Below are 25,190 nucleotides of genomic sequence, written 5' to 3' on the forward strand. Positions count from 1 at the left end.
CTCCTCTGCTGCATGCTCCTCTACTGCACACTCCTCTGCAGCACGCTCCTCTGCTGCACATTCCTCTGCTGCACGGTCTGCTGCTGCATGCTCTGCTGCATGCTCCTCTGCTGCATGCTGCTCTGCTGCATTCTCCTCTGCTACACGCTCTGCAGCTGCCCGCTCCTCTGCTGCATGCTCTGCTGCTGCACGCTCTGCTGCTGCATGCTCCTCTGCTGCATGCTCCTCTGCTGCATGCTCCTCTACTGCACACTCCTCTGCAGCACGCTCCTCTGCAGCACATTCCTCTGCTGCACGGTCTGCTGCTGCATGCTCTGCTGCATGCTGCTCTGCTGCATGCTGCTCTGCTGCATGCTGCTCTGCTGCATTCTCCTCTGCTACACGCTCTGCAGCTGCCCGCTCCTCTGCTGCATGCTCTGCTGCTGCACGCTCTGCTGCTGCATGCTCTGCTGCTGCATGCTCTGCTGCACACTCTGCTGCTGCACACTCCCCTGATGCACGCTCTGCTGCTGCACGCTCGTCTGCTGCATGCCCCTCTACTGCACGCCCCTCTGTTGCACGCTCCTCTGCTGCACGCTCCTCTGCTGCACGCTCCTCTGCTGCACGCTCCTCTGCTGCACGCTCCTCTGCTGCACGCTCCTCTGCTGCACGCTCCCCTGCTGCATGCCCCTCTGCTGCACGCCCCTCTGTTGCACGCTCCTCTGCTGCACGCTCCTCTGCTGCACGCTCCTCTGCTGCACGCTCCTCTGCTGCACGCTCCCCTGCTGCATGCCCCTCTGCTGCATGCCCCTCTGCTGCATGCTCTGCTGCTGCAGCTTCCTCCTCCAGCAGCTCCAGCTCGTGCAACTGCAATACAGGTCGCAGGGGCTGTGGCGATTAGGAGGAAGGCCACCATTCCTGGTTCAATTCCAATATCCATTGTCTGTAGGGGATGAAAGGCCAACATGTTAGCATGGTACATACCACCATGCCCAACCAGTTCCACCAGTCTCCATGGTGGCCCGGATGGCATTGCGGGCTCTGCCCCACATGTCCATTCCACCTCCCCACCCATCACCGCACACCTGTCCCCATCGTTGTTCGGCATCGTGGGGGTTCTGGCCCTGGCGTCTGACCCTGATGTTGGGGTACCATCTGCAGGCACTGCCCTTGCCAGCGGTACGCTCCGCGGCCCCCACCCCGTGCCCACGTAGGGGTTACAATGGGTGTTGCCGTTGAGTGGGCCACCTGATGCCACCTGATGGGGGGGGTCTGTTGAAGGGTTGGGTGTGGGGATGAGGGCACTCATGCGGCCAGTGTCACTCTGCAGAACCAGTGGCCAAGGTGGGTGGTCAGTGGGGCGTGCAGCAAGATAGCTGCCTTGCAGGCCACGGCAATGGCGGTCCGTGCCTGGACTTCGCCCCAGTCCCTTGGGGTATCGTCCCGGCCCCACGGCCCGTCTCCTGGTCACCAGCCCCCCGGCCCTGGCAGGCCCCCCCCCCACCCCAACCAGCCCAGCCATTGTCCAGCCCAGCAGCCCACGGTCACATCTCTCTATGTCCTACCCCCTCTCTCTCCCTCATCAGCCACAATGCCGGCTTCACGATTTGTAAAAGCACAAGTGAACCCGCGCTATCAGGAACTCGGCCGATCGGAGGCGGAGAATCGCGGAGGTCCCGGAAAACACCGGGTCGGGCCCACTAATGATATGCAAACGGTGTTTACTGTACATACATTACGGATGCATTGGCGCTGCTGTCGAGGTGATGGAGAATTGTGATTTGGCGTCAAATCGGCGGCCACCACGTTTTTGCCGTCGGAACCGATTCTCCGTCAAGCACGTTTACCAATTTTGGCATCAGCCAACCAAGAATCGCGCCCATGGAATCAGGTCACAGATCAGCCTCTCTGGTAGAAGAGACTCGAGGGGTTAAATAGCCACCTCACAGCCTCTCCTTGCCTCCATTTTCATGAGGTGGATAAACCTCTGCTGGGCCTTTGAAGAATTTCATTAGGAAGATATATAAATACTTCAGTTTGTTTATTCCTCCCTAAAATGGGTCACAAATTGGAGTAAAATCCAAACCATTTAACAAAATCCACAAACACAGTTCTGCCGTCAGACAGCCACTAAATACAGGCGGGGATGCTTCCCCAGGGGGGAAAGGTGTCAGCATTTTTTAAGTCGCTGACTGAACAATAGAATTCACAAAACTATGACAGCAGAATGTGTCTCTCGGGCTAATAGCCTGAGAGATTGTGCTCACTGCTCTGACAACACTGCCATTTATAATCACAATTCAGCGGTGTTTAATACAGAATGGAGTGAGAAGTATAAAAGTAGAGGAGGAAATAATGGTTTGGTGAAGAGAAAATCCTGCTAATTAGAACATGCCCCAACATGAATTTTTAAAAGTCAAATCTCTAAATGTACTTTAATCACAACTTGAACTGCTAACAATGTAAAGAATCACATTAATTATGCCTACCACTGTTAAGGATAGAATGGGGTGATTGAGCTACTGGTGGCCAGACTCCCTTGTCATGAACCTGGAGGTGATCAGATTCTCCTGTACCCGGCAACCTTGGTGCACAGGTTGTACCGCTGCTTGTGCCTGCCCGGGGCCCCATGACCTGTCCATCCTGGCCCTTCTCTGCACCCTCCTTGTCGAACGAGGCCCGGCATTCATCCTCCTCCTCCAGTACGCCGCCCGTCTGCTGTGTGATGTTGTGGAGGTTGCAACAGGGCACCACAATGTAGGAGACCCACCTATGCAGGAGGGCCCCCCCCAGAGCAGTCCAGACATCTGAACCACATCTTCAGGTCGGCTTTGGCCCCACTCGATGACGCCCTTGGCCACTGCACGGGTGTCGTTTTAACACTTCTCCGTTATTGATATTGGTCTGGGGCCTCCGGATAGGTGTCATCAGCTAAGACCGCATTGGGTAACCCTTGTTGCCTAAGAGTCAACCCCTCACCAGAGGGTGTGCCTTGAAGGTGTCGGGCACCAATGTGTGTACAAGGATGAAAGGTTCGTTCAGGCTACCTGGATACTGGGTGCAGACATGCTTGATGTGCAGCCGATGGTCACACACAAACTGCACATTCATCGAGTGGAAGCCCTTTCTATTGTTCAACGGCACCCCTCATGCACTAGTGCCCTTAGGGGGACGTGTGTCCCATCTATCACCCCCTGGACCTGAAGCATGCCTGGCAAATCCTGTTTCCCAGGCAACCTGGTGGTCTCGGACAAGGCTGACGTTGACATATTGTGCCGCCGAGGCATACAGGGCATCCGTAGGAGCGTGGATACACTTGTGTACGGGTGTCTGCGAGATCCCAGACAAGTCCTCACTCGGTGCCTGGAAGGATGTGGCAAAGTAGTTCAGGGCAACCATTACCGTGACGGCCACTGGGAGCAGGTGTCCTTCCCCATACCCCCACGGTTCCAGGTGCACCATCATCTGGCACAGATGTCGCACAGTCTCCCTGCTCGGCCGCAGTCATCACCAATGCGCTCGGTCCGGCAGATCGTCAAAGGACAGGTGCTGCGATATACAGGGGGCCATATGTGGCACCTCCTTCCCACCTTCTCCTCGGCTGGCCGGCTCTCAAACCTCACTGGCTGGCCCCTGCTCTTCTGGGGCAGGATCCTGTTCTGCAGCGTCCTCCCTGAGCAACCCCTGCTCCTGCAGTCTCCACCAGACAGAAGCCAACCATTCCTTGCTGGATTCCGAAATCCATTTCCTGCAGGGGGTGGAAACAAGTACTCCCATGCCCACCATGTCCAACATGCTACACGGTAGCCTTGGCCTGCACTGCATCCCCTGCCCCAGGTCCCACTCCATCCACACCCAGCCGTTCCCCCCTACACTCTGCCTTCTGCACCACGCCCCTGGCCCTGTCAGTGCCTGGCACTGGGGGGGGGGCTCTAACCCTACCACCTTTCTCTGCCAGCAGGGGTACCGCTGGCTGACGCTACCCATGTAGGCACAAAGCTCCTGTCCTGTGCCCTCTTGTGGGATCTACTGAGTGTGTCCTCCTTGGGTTGGCCATGTGCTACCCCGCCAGCAGGGTGGCACTTGGTTGTGGGGTAGGAGTGAGCACCTTGTGTCACCGACCGGCGCATGCTTGGTGGCATGCGTATGGGCAGGGCAATGACTGGGGCTGAGTGAGACGGGTCGGCACCCATTGGAACTGCAACTGCGGTGTGCTGTGGATCCTCTTTGTGACAAACGGCTTGTGCCTACCTGTCCAGGACATGGTGGATGGGAGCTGTGGGGTGAGCTAGCTGATAGTGTCACTGGTGGGGCATTCGCCCTGGGAGGGGCAGTTAGTCAGGGTGGGTGCCAAAGGCATGCGTACGCTGTTTGGGGTGCGCTCTGCCCCTGCTGCCTCTGTAATGGGGCAACGCCTCAAATCAGTGCACAGTGGAGTGCCAGCACTTGGTGGGGTACTGGCTGTGCTGTACCATGCCCATCTCGTTGATGGGTCGGCTGGGGTATGAGGGTTCTTGGCGGGGGGGGGGGGGGGGGGGGGGGGCGACGACACCCAGAATGCTGCTGGCACTCTGCGCAATTACAGGTCACAGTGGGAAGTCGATGGAGTGCACAGCCAGATAGTCACCTTGCAAGCCAAGGCAAATCCGTGCCCGGACACCCTGCCTCGGTCCCAGGGGGACATCCCAGATTATCATAGAATTATCATAGAATTTACAGTGCAGAAGGAGGCCATTCGGCCCGTCGAGTCTGCACCGGCTCTTGGAAAGAGCACCCTACCCAAGGTCAACACCTCCACCCTATCCCCATAACCCAGTAACCCCACCCAACACTAAGGGCAATTTTGGACACTAAGGGCAATTTATCATGGTCAATCCACCTAACCTGCACATCTTTGGGCTGTGGGAGGAAACTGGAGCACCCGGAGGAAACCCACGCACACACGGGGAGGATGTGCAGTCTCCGCACAGACAGTGACCCAAGCCGGAATCGAACCTGGGACCCTGGAGCTGTGAAGCAATTGTGTTATCCACAATGCTACCGTGCTGCCCATCCCCCCAGCCCTGGCACATTCCTCCCAGGCACCGGCACAACTGGCAGCCCATTGTTGCGCCCTTGGAAACTTTTCTTACCTCCTCTCTCCCTCAGCAGCCGTGGCGCCCGGTCCCAATTTTAAAATACCACACATGAATCGCAACAGCGTCACTTCCACCTGCCGGACCCAGAGCATCGCTGGAGGCCAGCAATTACGTCTTGGGCCCGTTAATGATATGTTAACGAGCACTGCTGTACATTTTACATGCCCACACCAGTTATACAGAATAAACATTACAGTTTGGCCATAAGTGTCTATATTTCAGGAAGGCCTTGGTATGTAGTTTCATAGCTGCATCGTGTTAGATGGACGCCTTGCTTAACAGATCAATTAAAATATTGTGACACATTAATGAATCAATTGATATTACTTGTCCTAAATACCTGACATTGCAGACTCGACGAGCCGAATGGCCTCCTTCTGCACTGTAAATTCTATGATAATTCTATGATAATAGAAACTACAGCTTTTGAGATAAAATATAACTTTGGTGGTCTCCAACTGTTTATTACCCAAATGGTATAGGTGCAAATTTCACCGTGCTTTTCTATACACCAAAGTTGGGAAAGTGACGTGGTCATATTCCAGTAAACAAATTTATAACAGTGACAAGGGTTCTCTGTCTGATTTCTAGGTCTTGTTACTTTTATCTCTGATATGTAGGGGACTTGAGGTTCACTCATAGAGTCATAGAGGTTTACAGCATGGAAACAGGCCCTTCGGCCCACCTTGTCCATGCCACAGAGTTTTTACCACAAAACTAGTCCCAATTGTCTGCATTTGGCCCATATCCCTCGATACCCAGCTTTCCCATATAACTGTCCAATGCTTTTTAAAAGACAAAATTGTGGGGCAGCACGGTGGCGCAGTGGGTTAGCCCTGTTGCCTCACGGCGCCGAGGTCCCAGATTCGGTCCCGGCTCTGGGTCACTGTCCGTGTGGAGTTTGCACATTCTCCCCGTGTTTGCGTGGGTTTCACCCCCACAACCCAAAGATGTGCAGGGTAGGTGGATTGGCCATGCTAAATTGCCCCTTAATTAGAAACAAAAATTAATTAGATGCACTAAATTTAAAGAAAAGACAAAATTGTACCCACCTCTACTATTGGCAGCTCATTCCAGACACTCACCACCCTCTGTGTGAAGAAATTATCCCTCTGAAATCCTTTGTATCTCTCCCTTCTCACCTTAAACCTATGCCCTCTAATTTTAGGTGCCTCTACCTTTGGGAAAAGATGTTGCCTATCTACCTTATCTACGCCCCTCATTAGTTTATAGACCTCTATAAGATCACCCCTAAACCTCCTACGCGCCAGGGAAAAAAAGACCCAGTCTATCCAGCCTCTCCTTATAACTCAGACCATCAAGTCCCGGTAGCATCCTAGTAAATCTTTTCTGCACTCTTTCTAATTTAATAACATCCTTTCTATATTAGGGTGACCAGAACTGTACACCCATATTCCAAGTGTGGCCTTACAACTTCAGCAAGACGTCTCAACTCCTGTATTCAATGTTCTGACCAATGAAACCAAGCATGCCGATTGCCTTCTTCACCACCCTGTCCACCTGTGACTCCACTTTCAAGGAGTCCCACACAGAACAAAACTAAAATGTCTCTATTTACCCTGTAAGAAGTTTTACAACACCAGGTTAAAGTCCAACAGGTTTGTTTCTATTTACCCTAACACATAATGGTAACTTCAGCAAATATGTCACACAGCATACTGCAGATTTTGTAATGGAGATCGGGGCTTCATTCAATTATATTGGGAATGTATGTGTATGAGAATAAGAGTATTAATTACTCTATTTAATAGAATTATTCCAATTAATCCATTACATACTGTTAACGATACACTGTTTGAAAAATCTCTTGTAAAATCCAGTGAGATTCCACATTTTTAAATGGTTGGAAGAACTTGGCTATTTCCCTTGTACTAAAGTACCTTGGGGTGAAAGGACACACCTCATGGAATCAGTTTCTTTTGGACGCTTCCACGACACATCACTGAGGAAGATTTAAAGCAATAAATGTTGATGTTCAATGCCTACCTTCTGGACACAGGCAGCTGTAGCCAGTGGCTCTGCTCATGCAGGTGGCTCCATTTTCGCATGGTTGTGAGACACAGTGATCAATTTGAGACTGGCACCGTTCCCCTGTGTAAGCTGGTAACACATAAAAGATCCATAAAATATAACTATTTTTCATATTAGGGAACAAGAGTGCCATCAAGAAAGTAACTGTGAAAAGGATTGCCGGGGCGGGCACGGTGCCGCAGTGGTTAGCACTGCCGTCTCAGGGCGCCGAGGACGTGTCTGCGTGGGTCTCACCCCCACAACCCAAAAGTGTGCAGGGTAGGTGGATTGAACACACTAAATTGCCCCTTCATTGGAAAACAAAATTTAACAAAATAAGATAGCCATTGCTCAGTATTGAATCGGCAAAAGACAGTTCTGCATCAATTGGCTTCATAAGGCAAAAATCTTCTGCCTTCAGGAATGAAACATCTCACACAGCTTCTCCCAGTGTCCTGGTCAACATTTATTCTCACTTGGTTGATCCTGTCAGTAGTGCATACTTATTGGAAAGATTAATAACTTACACTTGCAATATTTACAATGTTGAATATTTTAAGGCATAGTGGTTTTATACAAGGTCTGTGCCAGTACTGATGGCAGAACCCTTGTTCAGTGCTTGAATGTACACCCGACTGGTTGAGCAGCTTATTTATACTGTTGGCTCTCACCTCAAGTCACTTCCACAGCTGTGCTTTTTAGTTTGTGCATATATCTATGAACAGTGATGCTTACAATTTCAGCAGGGATTCTCTAATCTGTTGTAACATTGGCGGATACCCAGGAGAAACAGCGCTTGCACGACTTCTCTGGGGTACCTGCTGATCTTCCAGCAAAGTTACAGCAAGAAATCAGAGAACCCCTGTGGAAATCTTACCCCGATCTATGTTAGATATTGCAAGTATGCAGACACCCCATGTGTGTACGGTTTGGTAAATCCAGTCAATAAATAATTTTTGACAACTTTGCTGTGAAGCATCTTGGGATGTTTTACTACTTCAAGGAATTATTTAAATGTAACTTGTTGCTTTTTTTTTGTTCATTCATGAGATGTGGGCATCGCTGGATAGGTCAGCATTTATTGCCCATCCCTAATTGCCCTTGAGAAGATGGTGGCGAGCTGCCATCTTGAACCGCTGCAATGTGGTGTCGGTACACCAACAGGGTTTGATCCAGCGACAGTGAAGGAACAGCGATACAGTTCTAAGTGAGGATGGCTAGTGGCCTGGAGGGCAAATTGCAGCTGGCGGCGTTCCCATGCATCTGCTGCCCATCCTTCTCGGTGGTGGAGATCACAGGTTTGGAAAGTGCGGGCTAAGGAGCTTTGGTGAGTTGTTTGTAGATGGTATACACTGCTGCCAGTGTGTATCAGCGATGGAGGGAGTGAATGTTGAAGATGCAGAATGGGGTGCCATTTTGGCTGGCTGCTTTGTCCTGGATTGTGTCAAGATCCTTCAGTGTTATTGGGGCTGCTCTTGTCCAGGCAAATGGGGCGTGTGCCATCACACTCTTGACTTGTGCTTCGGAGATGGTGGACAGGCTTTGGGGAGTCAGGGCCTGAGTTATTCGCCGTAGGATCTCCAGCCTCTGACCTTCTTTTGTAGCCACAGTATTTACATGGCTAGGCCAGTTCTGTTTCTAGTTAATGGTAATCGTGGGCGGCTCATCGATGATAATGGCATTGAATGTCAAGCGGAGATGGTTGGATTTTCTCTTATCGGAGATGGTGATTGCCTGACACTTCTGTGGCACGAATGTTACTTGCTGCTGTTGTTGGGAGGGAAAGAATTTCCAGTGACCCCACTCATACTGACCATTCCTTGTTTTTAAATAAATTTAGAATACCCAATTCATTTTTTCCAACTAAGGGGCAATTTAGCGTGTCCAATCCACCTGCCCTGCACATCTTTGGGTTGTGGGGGTGAAACCCACGCAAACACGGGGGGAATGTGTAAACTCCACACGGACAGTGACCCAGAGCCGGGATCGAACCTGGGACCTCGGCGCCGTGAGGCAGCAGGGCTAACCCACTGCGCCACCGTGCTGCCCCATACTGAGCATTCCTTATTGCTATTGGAAGGACACATGCAGCAGTTGCCAGTCATGGTCAGCTGTGACTGCCTGTTAGTACTCACCGCCTCGAGTCACATGTGAAAAATGGACACTGAAGTAAGGTAATGGAGTAAAAACAGAAATGATGGAAAAACTAAGACTGTTCCAAAGAGGGGTCATATTGGATTCAGAACGTTAACTGCGCTTCTCTCTTCACAGATGCAGTCAGACCTGCTGAGTTTTTCTGGCATATTTTGCTTTCATTTCAGCTTTCCAGCATCCACTGTATTTCCCCTTTAATTTAAGATAATAGTGAGTTGCCAACTTCTGTGTTTCCATCCTTGACAGTGAATCATTGCTTTAAGCGAGGTGGAAGAGGCAATTGGGAAGGTGAGAAAGATCAAGGCAGTACAGGAATGGAATGGTTTGTGGGTAGTTGAAGGGGAACAGCCTGTGATAACAGAAATGTAGCAAAATGAATCACAAATTGGCGCCAGGTTCATAAAGCTGTAGAATTATAACAGTTGAAGGATTGCCATTGAAATAGCTTAGAAACCATTCATATTGGCAGAAAGGGATGGGAATTTCGAGTTGCTTGGCTGTGAGGGGAGGTGGTGGTAGTGTGGTATTGTCACTGGACTAGTAATTCAGGGATGCAGGGTAAGGGGGACGTGGGTTCAAATCCCACCAGGGTAGATGGTGGATTTTGTTATTCAATTTAAAAGAAATATGGAACTAAAAGTCGAATGATGACCATGAAACCATTGTTGTTATTCACTAATGTTCTTTCAGGAAGGAAATCTGTTGTTCTTACCTGGTCTGGCCTACAAGTGACTCCAGCCCCACAGCAACTCATAGAATTTACAGTGCAGAAGGAGGCCATTCGGCCCATCGAGTCTGCACCTGCTCTTGGAAAGAGCACCCTACCCAACCGCATACCTCCACCCTATCCCCATAACCCAGTAACCCCACCCAACACTAAGGGCAATTTTGGACACTAAGGGCAATTTATCAGTGCCAATCCACCTAACCTGCACATCTTTGGACTGTGGGAGGAAACTGGAGCACCCGGAGGAAACCCATGCACCCACAGGGAGAATGTGCAGACTCCGCACAGACAGTGACCCAAGCCGGGAATCGAACCTTGGACCCTGGAGCTGTGAAGCAATTGTGCTAATCACTATGCTACCGTGCTGCCATAATGTGGCTGGCTCTTAAATTCCCTCATGGCTGGGCAATAAATACTGGCCCAGCCAGCGACACCCACACCCATGAATGAATAAAAATAATGTGAACTATGCTTGAAGTTGTAACTTAAAGAAGTTGGATACAAAATTGACAAGTTTTCAAAAACAAACATAATGTTAGATCAGAAGAAGACTTTGATCCTTGCATCGTTTAAACCAGTGTGAAGACCAGCAGGATTCAACATCTTCCTCTTCAAGCTCCAGTGTTTTGTTTTGTATGAAATCACAATCACACTGCATGCACTCAGGAGACATAAACGAAGGAGCCCACCGAGCTCCAAGGTCAGGAACCAGCCTTTTCAACTTGTCAATTTGTGAGATGAACAGCAATTGAACGTCAATAATCTCCCGCCCCCAAGGTTTACCCGCTGAGAACAGAATGGTTTTGTTCAGGTTAGGCAATCACAATGTTCGTCATGTGGTCAGCCAGAGTACTTTAGTGCCGATTCAGAGATAGGCTTGTACATGTGATTCAGGATCGAATGGCCTCGTAGTGGCCTATCTTTAAGTGGAAATCGGGTAAACGTTTAAGGTTTGAAGAATGTCGCTGAAACATTGTCTGAACAATGGTGGTTACATGACCTACTGCTACTTACATCCTGAGAGGCTAAGGAACAGTTTTGATGTTGTCTCCCTAATCCAGAATGAACTTAGTTCACTGGTAGCAGTTGTTGCCTTCGGAATAACAGTTCCATATCGATGACAGCAGCTATATTGCTCACCACTTTTCATCGTCTTTCTCTATGACCATTTGCTATTATACACTTTTTGTGATAACTCTTTTCAGATGGATTTCGACTCACAAGGGCACTCATTCTTTTGCGTTTTTTATGGTCCCACATGAAACTCTCCAATCAGTTTTGCAGAATGCCGTATGAGAAATATTTCCCCACACGTAAGACTGATGCTCCCGGGGGCGGGATTCTCCAATAATGGGGCTATGTTGTCCCCATGCTGGCGTGGAAAGCGGCACCAACCACTTCGGCATCAACGGTCCTCAATAATGGGGAATGCTCCCCTTCCTAGGGGGCTAGGTTGGCTCCAGAGTGGTCCCCGCAGCTCCAGCCGGCGCGGTACGGCCGGCGCGGGTTCGCGCATGAGCGGAATGGCTGGCGTATTTCCGCACATGCGCGGGGGTTCCCTTCTCCGCGCCGGCTCCCGGGCAATATGGTGGAACCCTACAGGGGCCCGGTGTGGAGTAAAATAGGCCCCCACGGAACCAGCCCGCCCGCCAATCGATAGGCCCCGATCATGGGCCAGGCCACCGTGGGGGCCTCCCCCGTGGTCGGATCCCCCACCCCTCCAGGACGGCCCCCGCAGACTCACCTTCCAGGTCCCGCCATGTGGGACTTGAGTAACCCGTCGGCCATCGGGGCCCAGAGAATCGCTGGGGGGGCCGCTGTCAATGGCCCCCAACCGGCGTTGCGGGAATTCCACGGGCGCCCGAGAATCGGCGTCGGAGAATGGGGAAGCCATCGTTGGGGCGCGGTTCTCGTGTACCCCCCCCCCGCCCGCCCAGGGATTCTCCGACCTGACGCCAGATCGGAGAATCCCGGCCATTTACTCTGGTACCCAGGACTTATTTATTGTATATCTTTCCTTGGGAATTCATGACGTTTGTGTGTTTGAAGTCCCAGTTTTAGGTCTCAATTGAGTGACTCTAACTTTAGTGGCTCTGGTTCTTACTGGAGGCATCTGCATTGACTCACTGACATTATTTCCCTCAGGTCAGATCCTCAAAGGTATTTTCTGCATCTGTATTTTCTTCCTGCAGCATAATTGGAGGGAGTTTGAATGTGAGGTGCAGTCATTAACTTGTTGTCTGCTGATTGTTCATGGTGCGCTCTATCTGAATTAGATTTGGAATTCACAGTGTTCTCTGGGGAAACAGTCATGTATTCAAACAGACCTACAGATCTCCAGCGCCAATATGCTTAGAGTGTCAACATTTAGGTTGTTCCAGGGGAAGCCTTGCAGGATGTGCTTTGCAGTGAAAATATTTGGGACAACATTGAAGCAAATATTTTTGATTTGGTTCGTGAGAAATGAATAAGATTGAGTTTTTCTTATCGACTGCAAACAGCTAAGCTGTCAGACCTGCTGAGATTGTCCAGTATTTTCTGTCGACGGGACATTGGCCATCTTAGTTTTTCTGCTCCCCTCACCCATTCCAACCTCTTTCCTTCTGAACTTTCCGCTCTTCACCCCGTCAGGTCCAACCCCGACTTTGTCATCAAACCTGCCGACAAAGGGGGTGCGGTTATCGTCTGGCGTACTGACCTCTACCTCGCAGAGGCTGAGCGTCAACTCTCAGATACTTCCTCCTACCTCCCCCTGGACCATGACCAGACTACTGAACATCAAGCCATTATCTCCAACACCGTCAGCGACATCATTTCCTCCGAATACCTTTCCCCTATGGCTTCCAACCTCATAGTCTACCAACCCCGGGCAGCCCGCTTTTACCTACTTCCCAAAATCCACTAAAAGGACTGTCCCGGCAGGCCCATTGTGTCAGCATGCTCCTGCAATCTCTCTACACTTATATCACATACCAGGATGGCCTGAGAGCTCTTTGCTTCTTTCTCGAAAAGAGGCCTGAAGAATTCCCGTCCACCACCACTCTCCTCCGCCTGGCTGAACTTGTTCTATCTCTCAACAACTTCTCCTTTAACTCATTCCACTTTTCCAAAGCAAAGGTGTGGCAATGCATATCCCTTGTTCCAGGCCTACCCGGGTCCCCTCCCACAACCCCTTCACCGGTACATCGATGACTATTTTGGTACCGCTTCATGCTCTCGCCTGGACCTGGAAAAATTCATCAACTTCGCTTCCAGTTTCCACCCCTCCATCATTTTCACCTGGTCCATCTCAGACACTTCCCTTCCCTTCCTTGATCTTTCTGTCTCTATTTCCGGCAATACACTATCTATTGATATCCATTACAAGCACACTGATTCCCACAGCTATCTGAACTACAGCTTTTGCAACGTACACCCTGTATGGACTCCATCCCTTTCTCTCAGATTCTTTGCCTCCGTCACATTTGTTCCGATGATATCACTTTCCAAAGTGGTGCTTTGAAAATGTGTTCTTCCTCAACCGTGATTTCCCACGTACACCTGTTGACAGGGCCCTCAGCAGCGTGCGGGTCCATCTCCCACATCATTACCCTCGCACACTCCCCTCCCTCCCAGAACAAGGAGAGCCCCCCTCGTTCTCACATTTCATCCCACCAGCCTCCATATGCAAAGCATAATCCTCCACCATTTTCGCCAAGTCCAGCCTGATGCCACCGCCAAACACATCTTCCCTTCACTCCCTCTGTCAGCATTCCACAGAGACCATTCCCTCCAGGATAATCTAGTCCACTCCTCCACCATACCCAACACCTCTCCCATCATCCATGGCACCTTCCCATGCAATCACAGAAGGTATAACACCTGCCCCTTTATCTCTTCCATGCTCAACATCCCAGGCCCAAAACATTCCAGATTAAGCAGTATTTCACTTGCATCTCTTCCAATTTGGTCTACTGCATTCGCTGCTCCCAATGTGGTCTCCTCTATATCGGCGAGACCAAACGCAGACTGGGTGATCACTTTGCTGAGTACCTTCGGTCTGTGCGCATTCAGGACCCTGACCTTCTCGTTGCTTGCCATTTTAACACAAGGCACTGCTCCCATGCCCACATATCTGTTTATGACTTGCCGCAATGTTCCATTGAAGCTCAACACAAACTGGACAAACAGCATCTCATCTTCCAGTTAGGCACGCTACAGCTCTCCAGTCTCAACATCGAATTCAACAACGTCAGATGATTAGCACTACCCCACCTCGATCACTTTGTTTTCATTCAATTTCATTTTAACTGTCTTTTATCTTTTATTTCTTTCTTGTCTTCATTTATATATATTTTTCCCCCACTCTTTCCCCCGATCTTATCCCCCCTTTCTTTACCTGTTTCCCCTTTGCTTCCCCCTTCCGCGCCTTTTTGTCATTTTATCTCCCCCCCCCTCCCCCCCCCCCCCCGGTCCTCCCAACATTCACATCTGTGACAGCTTACCCTCTGATTTTAGTTTCTCTGTTGCTTGGCCTTTAACACCTTTTATTCTCTCAGGGGACTGCCATTAGCACTCTTTTCCTTTGGTTTCTGTGGCTCTGACTCATCTTTCGTTCCCTCACCCTGCAGTATAAATATCTCCCACTTTCTATGCCTTTTAGCTTTGACAAAGGGTCACCTGGACTCAAAACGTTAGATCTTTCCTCTCCTGATAGATGCTGCCAGACCTGCTGAGATTCCAGCATCCTCAGTAATTTGATTTTAGCAAAGTAAGTGTCCCAGTTACACAATATCGTTTTTTTTAAAAATGGAACATCACATTCAACCTAACATTGAAATAAACCAGAAGTGCTCTCAACAGTTTGGGCATAATTTACCAGCCTCACCACACTCAACTTGGTGACCCGACAAGGCAAATTGAATCCCGCGATATTCACAACGCTAGAAATGTCTTGCAATATTCAAGGGAATCTCACAAGATGACGTGCTCTGGATCTTGGCCTCACTGGTCATGATCCTTATGAGCACATTTAAATGAACCGTTAGACTCATTTAAATATGGTTGTATCAGATCCTCCTGGACCTGGAACATAATGGCCATGCCTGCGAGACCGCGCCAGGGCATCGTTTAGTTCTGGTCCACACAAACGTAGATCAGGTGTAACAGCGACTGGGGGGGGGGGGGCTCTCCAAGGTCATTAGAGACCCCCCCAAGTGGACGGGCTCTGGGAAGGGTGGCACCCAGGCACCTTGGCACTGCCAGCTTGACACCATGGCACTGCCAACCAGGCACCTTGCCAGGGTGTCCAAGTGGCACTGCCAGGCTGCCAGGGGCACTGCCAGGGTAACAGTCTGGCAATGCCAACATGCCCTGGTGCCAGGTTGCCCGTGCCAGGTGTTGGGCCCAGGGTTCCTTGTCCCCACGCGATGGAGTGCAGGGCAGCTCGAGAACCCAGTAGAGGTAAGTTGGCTGCAGTGAGTGGGGGCGGGGGTGGTGGTGGGGGGGGTGTCCAGCGGCCGTAGTGGGGTCAATGAGGGGGTCGAAAGATTAGGGCGGCCTTTAAAAAGGCGAAATCCACGAATAAATGTTGTAAGTGCGGCCTTTGCAGGGCATTCGGAGGCCAAAAAAAAGACAAAGTGCTGTTGAATAGCGGGGTCTTTAGCGCCGAGTAACAGCTCGTTAAATGGGACTCTGTTTTTGTCCCTTTGAATCGTGTCCTTATCTGCATTCACTATCTGACAGCCTCTCTCTCTAAAGTAAATCAACACTCCATAATAGCTATGCTGTCAAATTTTGCCTAATAAAAATGCTAAAATTAATTTCCAGAGGGTTTTGAAGCAATTTAGAAGTACTTTGTGCTGTAAGGCTGCAAAAAAACACACTTCGTCTCTTGTACTGAAGAAAGTCATCTGTAAGTAATCATAAGTAACCCATTGGAAATACAACAAAATGGGGAGGGATGTGAAACAGGCTGCCAAATCTCTACTATCCATTCTAAACTCTTGCACTCAGTCACAATCTACCCCATTATTCTGGAATACTCAGAATAAACAAAGCTAATCACCTCATTTGCCAACCTGATAGCCTCTTCCTCTGCCCTCGCCTTTTTTTTTGAAGTGATATATAAACAGTTGCCAAAGCTTTTCCTGTGAAATTCCACTCAAATGGTGGTTGAAATTCCACCTCCAGTTGTTTTCAATTGGAAAAACAAAGAAAACCATAAATGCTTTAACAGCACAGGGAAGAAAAGATATTTCCAGCTGAACTGTGAACCTCGTTGCACAACACAGTCAGACTTTGACATGCTGCCCACTGCAGGCACAGTTTAACACACTTCCGTTAACAGAGTAACAATTATAGAAAAAATTGTAATCCAAGTCTAGACATTTGAGAGTGGTTAAAGGGGTTTCAGTGATTGAATCTATCAGTGATCCTCCAGTGCAAAGAAATGCTGTGAAAGCTTTGCAAGCAGAACAACTGGCTCGTGCGCACGTCAGAACACATACCATGGCAACAGAACAAATATAGAAAGGTCAAACTAATAAAATATAGTAATCTCCTCATCTCAGAAAACATTCTTTTCAGATCTCATGTGCAGCAGGAGAACAGGTACATACCCACACTGTAATCCTATTTAACCCAGGAGCAATTAAAAACAACCTGAAATCAATTTTCATATCATCTAGCAATCTGCGCTTGTGACACTTAAAGACTTTCGGACATACCGCACTCCTCCTTATTGAGACTAAAGCTGCCCACCCGACCTCAAGCCGCGCGAGGCACTAAAACTCTCTCTAATATAAGAAATAATGCTCATCATATCATTTTGAAATGCACAGCCCTCAGGTTTATTCACTCATATTCACAGTCTTTCATTATAATGCCAGTGTCGGGTTGGGGCGGGCCGGGCCGAGAGATTTCCCAGTGCATCATTGGGGTACCCCCCCAGCGTATCATTGGGGTACCCCCCCCCCCCCCCCCCCAATGCGATGCTGGGGTGCCAGGAAGGTATGACCCCTTATGGAGGCAGAAAGTATGGCTAAGATAGGACTGGAATTCTCTCACTTCCGTACTACATGGATGGCACAGTAGCACAGTGGTTAGCATTGTTGTTTCATAGCGCCAGAGTCTTTGGTTCAATTCCCGCTTGGGTTACTGCCTGTGTGGAGTCTGCACATTCTCCCCGTGTCTGCATGGATTTCCTCCGGGCGCTCCAGTTTCCTCTCACAAGTCCTGAAAGACGTGCTTGTTAGGTGAATTGGACATTCTGAATTCTCCCTCAGTGTACCCAAACAGGCACCGGAGTGTGGCGACAAGGTTATTTTCAGAGTAACTCCATTGCAGTGTTAATGTAAGCCTACTTGTGACAATAATAAAGATTATTATTATTAAATAGGTACTTTGCACCTATCTTCACTAAGCAACAGCATGCTGCCAATATTACCGCAATGTTGGAGGTCGCAGAGAAATTGGATAAGATTAAAAATATTTAATGCAGAACTACAGAATAAGCTGGTATAAAAATCTAACAAGTCCAAACGAGATGCTTCTTAGGTTACAGAGGGGAGTGAGGATGAAAATTGCAGCGGTTGTGGCTAAAATCTTCCGATCCACCTTAGCGAGGGGAGTGGTGCCAAAGGACTGGTTAAAAAAAAAGGTGGGGGGTAAACTCGGCAATTAGAGAGCAGGCAGCCTAAGATCGGCAATGTGGAAACTTTAGGAGGCATTAATCTGACACAAAAATTCTTGGTGTTTGGAAAGACATGGAGTAAATACTGACAGTGCAGGTATGTTAAGTAAATCACGTTTGACCAATTTAACTCAGTTCTTTGATACAATAAGTGTGGAACGGTAGCGTCGTAGGTGTTGCGCCCCATGGCTTCCAAAAAGCATTCGATATAATATCAGATGTTAGCAAAATTGAAAACCATAGAATTAACTGGAAGAAGAACCAAAGGCATAACGAGGGGGGAAAAAAATCAACTGTGAGTTGCTATGATTTGAAATGCGCAGTCTGAAAAGGCAGTGGAAGCAAATTCAATACTAACTTTCAAAATGGTGCTGGAAAATACTTGAAAAGCAAATCAGATTTGCAGGGCAATGAGGAAGAAGCAGTGTTAGACTTACAAAATAGCTCTTTCAAAGAGTGGTGATTGGGCCGAATGGCCTCCTTCTATACTGTATCATTGTGTGACTCTAATTAAACCGTGAAAACAGGACAATGTAGCCAGGGGCCGAAGCTGGTTAACGGTAAAGATCGGACTAGTATTAGGGCATTCCTTTTCGCACAGAGCGTGTTCAGCCCATGAAATGGATTCGCCAACAGAGCAGTGAGGGGTAAAACCCTCGAATTATTTACAAATTGATGGGGCAATCTATCAGCAAAGGGACACTGCCACATCAACGCTGAAATGCAGTTAAATGTCACGAGATAGCTTTACAAAACAATCGCAGCAGATATACTGTACACAGCATCACCTAAAAGTACAATTTACCATTCTTAGGACTTCCTTCGAATAATCTTTTATAATTTAAATGATAGCTTGCGCTGGTGCTTTTACAGCAGCTGATGCTTTTTTCTTTAAGATATTTTGTATTGAAGAAGCTCTGCCTGTCATTAATGGCCAATATATCTGTTTTATAGGACAGATATCCACCCAGCCCTACAGTGGGCTGTATTATTGATGTCTCAGCCAATAATATTCGCCATCTATTTTTAGGTCTCAACCGTGCTCAGCATTTGCAGCCTTATTTCAGTATCTTTGATTGATTCAGATATCCTATGGAGCTCACACATTCACACATTTCATAATACTCTCTTGACACTAATGGCTATTTTCAGAAGAATAGTGCAATTATTAATAATTTCATTTCATTCTGACATACCTGCTAAAGTAGCTTTGATTCATTCCTAAACTGAATGCTGGAGTAATCCCCAAAAAAACTCAGCTGAAAATAATTCCTGCTCTTGTTTAAAATTCCTGTCGGAGCTACCATTTTAATTTCGGAATCATACTCTGCTCATTTCATCTCGAACAAAGAAAATTGCCGGCCGGACAGTGGATTTACACAAATATGCTGACATTGGTTAAGAAGACATAGATGATGTGCAAATAAAGGACAAGTTGCTGTTAGTGATAATTGAACGTCAATGGTGAAGAGTGGGCGATTGGTAATGGTCAGAGGGCAGAATTTTCCAGTCCTTCCCACTGGCACTCTCTTCCGGTCCCGTTGAAGTTGACCCCGCCACAGCGGGTCCCCCGACAGCGGGACGGGGTGAGCCATGCAAAACGCCGTTGACATCAGTGGGACCGGAAGATCCCACCCGCAGCCAAAGGCGAGCTGTCTCTGCTGCCGGAAAACACACCCAGGAGGTGGGGTGGGGCGGGGGGGGGGGGGGGGGTTTAATCCAGCCCATAGTTTTTCTTCAGCTATGTTCAGAGTCAACGAATCATTAGCAACTTTATGGCCCTTTGAAAGATTCTCTGGGGTAGATTGAATGGTCTCCAGGCTATGGTATATGAATTAAATGATTACTTCATATCATTCTTTATTCTTGAAGACGATGCTCAACTATACAGAAATACGCAGTACTGCTAAATACCGACCTGGGTTTAGAGGTCAGTGACGGAGGAATGGTAGTTGCCATTCACCTTGCAGACAGCTGCAGATTTAGTGCACAGACTTTCTCTAAGCTGGCGTCCGTTTCTGTGCTGTGCCCTTAAAGAAGATCCATGGCATCTTTAGGTAGGGCAAGAAACAATGGCTGGGATTTTCCAGTCCCGCCTGTGGCAGGACCAGTCGCAGGCAAGGTGGAAAATTCGGAGAAGCAGCCGAATGTCCACTGACTTTGGGCGAGAGTGGAAAATCCCAGCCAGTGAGATTCTTTAATCAATCAGATTGAAGAATCCTTGCCGAGCCATTCAGAGTTTAAACCAGGAAGTATAAAGCGGTAAATGTAAATTAGATTTAAATGATGCACTGAATATGAAATAAACACTGGGAAATAAAAATGTGTAAGGGAGAGGATAAAAGAATTTGATAAATAAAGTGAAACATTATAAAAATTTTTGTTAAAGATCTCCAACACTAATTTTCTACTAATGGAATGAGACTCCATGGGCGACATTCTCCGACCCCCTGCCGGGTCGGAGAATCGCCGGGGGCTGGCGTGAATCCCGCCCCCGCCGTTTGCCGAAGTCTCCGGCACCGGATATTCGGCGGGGGCGGGAATCGTGCCGCGCCAGTTGGCGGGCCCCCCCGCTCGATTCTCCGGCCCGAATGGGCCTAAGTCCCGCCGATAAATTGCCTGTCCCGCCGGCGTAAATTAAATCACCCACCTTACCGGCGGGACAAGGCGGCGTGGGTGGGCTCCGGGGTCCTGGGGGGGGGCGCGGGGCGATCTGACCCCGGGGGGTGCCCCCACGGTGGCCTGGCCCGCGATCGGGGCCCACCGATCCGCGGGCGGGCCTGTGCCGTGGGGGCACTCTTTCCCTTCCGCCTCCGCCACGGTCTCCACCATGGCGGAGGTGGAAGAGACTCCCTCCACTGCGCATGCGTGGGAAACTGTCAGCGGCCGCTGCGCTCCCGCGCATGCGCCGCCCGGAGATGTCATTTCCGCGCCAGCTGGCGGGGCAACAAAGGCCGTTTCTGCCAGCTAGCGGGGCGGAACTTCCTCCGGCGTCGGCCTAGCCCCTCAATGTTGGGGCTCGGCGCCCAAAGATGCGGAGCAGTCCGCACCTTTGGGGCGGCGCGATGCCCATCTGATTGGCGCCGTTTTGGGTACAGTCGGCGGACATCGCGCCGTTTCCGGAGAATTTGTAAAATACATTTTCAGGCTGAAGAGGTAGTTTGGTAGTAATTAACACTTATGGTGACTTTAAAAACTGCCTTACTCGTAATGCACCAGCCCTAATTTTTTCAGGCATCTTTGGTGTGGGAGTAGTGGGCGCGTACCTCAACTTAATGCCCCACAGTGATTTAAGTGCTGAGTATTTCAAGAACTGCAACAGTGCAACCTGTGAATGAACCAGGGAGCACCTACAGCAGCTTCCAGATTTGAACTTTGAACTGCACATGTATGATCAATAGAAGCTGCTTGCCAAAATGGTGAAGAGTCTCACAATTACCCCTATTGCAAAATCCGACCCCAGGGAGGGGAGGGGGGGTGTCTCCGCAGTGGCCTGTAAAATCCGACCCCAGGGAGGGGGGGGGGGGGGTGGTTCTCCGCAGTGGCCTGGCCCGCAATTGAGGCCTGCCGATCAGTGGGCCGGCCACTCGGGCTGGGGGCCTCCTTTGTTCTGCGCCGGCCCCTATAGCCCTATGCCATGTTGCGTCGGGGCCGGCATGGAGAAGGGAGCCACCGCGCATGCGCGGCAATCGTGCTGGTCCCACTGCGCATGCGCGCATTGGTGACGGCCCCACTGCGCATGCACAGACCCGTGGCACCCATCTGGCACCGGGGATCGGCAGCTGGAGTGGCGTGGGTCGCTCCAGTGCCCTGCTGGCCCCCTGTAGGTGTCAGAATCGCTGCTCCTGAGGCCATGTTGATGCCGTCGGGAAACGCAACGGCGTTTACGACAGCGTCGATACTTAGCCTCAGGATCAGAGAATCCCGCCCACTATCCTAGATAAAATAAGAAACATCAAAATTCCTCTGGTTGCCAGACGAGTTGACAGTCATCCAAAGGTGAGCCCCTGAGCCATATCTTTAACAGTTCACTAAAGATAGCAACACTTTCCTTCAACCGGAACGATATACAGATAGTTATAATCTTTAAAAGGGGTGACACGGTAGTATCAGGGAACTTTAGATCCACTCGTTTGATGTCAGTCTTTTTATAAACATATTCTGACTGACTTGTTACTTTTTGTTTTAGATTTTCTTCATTTGCACAGTTTTCCTTATTTTTCTTTTACTGAACATGGATCTGTGCTATAACATAAACAATTGTGCAGAACATTGACTTAATCCTAAGGGGACATCAAGTCTACTCAGGACGAAATAGGGTAGGTGGGTGGAAGTGGCCCAACGCTGAAGAATATTTTTATTTACTGGGCATGGAGGTATCAATATTACCCTTCTTCCAAAGATATCTTAATCCCTATATTTCTTAAATGATGAGATGTTGGGAAATGTTGATGCCCAAAAGTTGTGCTTGTTCAAGCAGGTGCAGCAAGCAATAAAAAAGGCAAAGCGTATATTAGCCTTAATCGCAAGGGGATTTGAGGACAGGAGTAAAGATGTCTTTCTGCAATTATAAAGAGTCTTGGTGAAACTGCACCTAAGCTTTTTACAGTTTTGGTCTCCTTACGTATGGAAGGATGTACTTGCCATGGAGGGAGGTCGGAGGAGGTACACCAGGCTAATCCCTGGGATGGAGGATTGTTTTATGGGGAGAGATTGAGGGAACTGGGTTTTAATTCTCCAGTTTCAAAAGGTGATCTCATTGAAGCTTACAAAATTCTTACTGGGCGTGACAGGGTAGACGCTGATTCACCTGACTGGTGAGTCTAGAGTCAAAGGGTAAAGCCTCAGAATATGGGGCAGGCAATTCACTTTGTGACTGAGGTGAGGAGGAAAATGTGAAATTGTCCATTTTGGCAGGAAAAATAAAAAGAAGCTTATTATCTAAATGGTGAGAGATTGCAGAGCTCTGAAATTCAGAGGAATCTGTGTTCCCTCGTGCATAAATCACAAAAAGCTGCGATATAGGTACAACAAGTAATTAGGAATGGTAATGTAATGTTATTATTTATTGAGAGGGGAATTGATTACAAAACTATGGAGGGTATGCTTCAATTGTGTACGGTATTGGTGAGACCCATCTGGAGTATTGTACAGTATTGGTCTCTTTATTTGTGGAGAAATGTAGAAGTATTAGAGACAATTCACAGAAGGTTGGAGAAGTTAGGTTTGTACCCACTAAAGTTCAGAAGAGTAAGGCAACTTGATTGAAACCTTTTGGTGCGGGTGTGGCAAGGATAGGCTGGATTCTCCGATTCTGAGGCTATGTCCCCCCACCCTGCTCGCGGATCGGCCCTCCCCCGACTGTGGCGGTGCTGGACTGAGTCCGCAGCCGCCACGCCGAGTTCCCGACTGGTGAGACCATGAGAGACCCACGCCGTCGGGAACTCGGCCGAGGGGGGCAGGCCTCAGGCAATGTCCTGAGATCATCGTACTCAGAGAGTACGCCACTTTGGAGGTGTTGGAGCATCCCGAAAGCAGCACCCCCCCCCCCCGATTCGGTCGGGAACTTTGATTCTCCGGCCAATCGCCGAACGCTATTTCGGCGACCGGAGAATCCAGCCCCATGTTTCTTCTTGTTGGAGAATCTAAAACTAGGGGTCACTTTTTTAACAACAAAGGGGTCACTAATTTAAGATGGAGATGGGGAGAATTTTTCTCTCTGAGGGTCGGGAATCTCTGGAACTCTCTTCATCAAAGGGCAGTGGAAGTGCAGCACGGTGGCACTGCTGCCTCATGGCGCCGAGGTCCCAGGTTCGATCCCGGCCTCGGGTCACTGTCCGTGTGGAGTTTGCATATTCTCCCCGTGTCTGCGTGGTCTCAACCCCACAATCCAAAGATGTGCAGGGTAGGTGGATTGGCCACACTAAATTGTTCCTGATTTGGAAAAATTATGATTATGTATTCACAAGTTCACTCAGAGGGAGGTGAATCTCAGGCATTCTCTACCCCAGAGAGCTGTGGAATCGAAATAGCATTTTCAAGCAGAAATTGATAGATTTCATGAAACTAATGACATTAAGGGATATGGAGATAGCGCCGGAAAGTGGTGGTGAGATAGATAATGGCTGAGCAGGCTTTACGGGCTAAAATGTCCACTCCTGCTGCTATCTTCCTATATATTACAAGATTGATCTACATCATTTCCAATGCTTTATGGTGGAACCTCATGTCCGTATCTGTCTGCTTTTAACTATGTACATTAATATTTTGATAAAGGTGCAACTACTGTTCCTGAGGTTCTCATGCTAGATTAGGATTCCAATAGACCTCAGACTACAAACTTTACATCATAGCTAAGTCACACTCAACAACAAATGCTGATTAATGAATGGTTTATTTGAAATATTATATTTCCAAAATATGTTGCTGACTCTAAATAACATTTGGCACTGAGTTTCCTGTTCAGAATTTTCTGAGGAAGATAAATAGGAACACTAGTCAATGTTTATGGCGGGATCAATATTTTTTTAATCTAAATTAAGTTATGCTTTCAGCACATATTCTTGTCCATTGAAATAAATTGGAATTTTATGCTGTGGAAGTAAATGGGAAGTCACTTAGCTTTTACAGATTCTATTCATTAGAATTAAATGGGAAATAATTTGATCCAGTGAAATCCTACATAGAAAAAGTGAAAATAACTTGATCCATTGGCATTCAGTACAAGGTGAGTGAATAGTAAGTATTTTGGCCTGTTCCAATTGAATGGCCCCGTCACACCCAACTCAGGATGCAATGAGGCCGTTACATCTACGGAGAGGCCTCTTGCGAGATTTGCGATGCTCGGGACGATCTGGGTCTTTCTTTCACTGGTTGGGATCCAGGGGCGTCATTCTCCGACCCTCCGCGGGCGGGCCTGTGCCGTGGGGGCACACTTTCCCTTCCGCCTCCGCCACGGCCTCCACCGTGGCGGAGGCAGAAGAGACTCTCCCCACTGCGCATGCGCGGGAAACTGTCGGCGGCCGCTGACGCTCCTGCGCATGCGCCGCATTTCCGCGCCAGCTGGCGGGGCACCAAACGCCAATTCCGCCAGCTGGCGGGGCACCAAACGCCATTTCCGCCAGCTGGCGGGGCGGAAATCCCTCCGATGTCGGCATAGCCCCTCAATGTTGGGGCTCGGGCCCCAAAGATGCGGAGCATTCCGCACCTTTGGGCCGGCGCGATGCCCGTCTGATTGGCGCCGTTTTTGGCGCCAGTCGGCGGACATCGCGCCGTTGGGGGAGAATTTCGCCCATGATTTGCATATTTAAGTGAGCAGATAAGCTCGCTTAAATGTGTCTGGGCCGGATTCTCCCAGCGCCTGGGATCGACCCCCCCCCCCCCCCCAGCTCCATGCCTGGGGGTGTTTGGCGCTTGGCCCTGTTTCTCCCTCGTCCACATAAACGTGGAATAGGTGTAACGTCTCCGTGGCCATCAGAGACTCCTGGGT

The 25,190-nt window shown here is 49.2% G+C and overlaps 1 protein-coding gene across 3 annotated transcripts in view; it reads right to left on the reverse strand.

Annotated features, from left to right (window-relative positions):
* The window catches only part of dner (delta/notch-like EGF repeat containing), a 384,518-nt gene that overhangs the window by 60,328 nt on the left and 299,000 nt on the right, over window positions 1-25,190 (reverse strand). For 2 of the 3 annotated variants that reach the window (XM_072473932.1, XM_072473929.1), the window contains exon 7: window positions 7,125-7,238. The exons of the other annotated variant lie outside the window; for it this stretch is intronic. In XM_072473932.1, coding sequence (XP_072330033.1) covers window positions 7,125-7,238 — 114 coding nt within the window. The remainder of the gene's footprint in view (window positions 1-7,124; window positions 7,239-25,190) is intronic. 3 annotated transcript variants of the gene reach the window in all.

The sequence above is a fragment of the Scyliorhinus torazame genome, chromosome 14 (assembly GCF_047496885.1).
Source record: "Scyliorhinus torazame isolate Kashiwa2021f chromosome 14, sScyTor2.1, whole genome shotgun sequence".
Classification (NCBI taxonomy): Eukaryota; Metazoa; Chordata; class Chondrichthyes; order Carcharhiniformes; family Scyliorhinidae; genus Scyliorhinus; species Scyliorhinus torazame.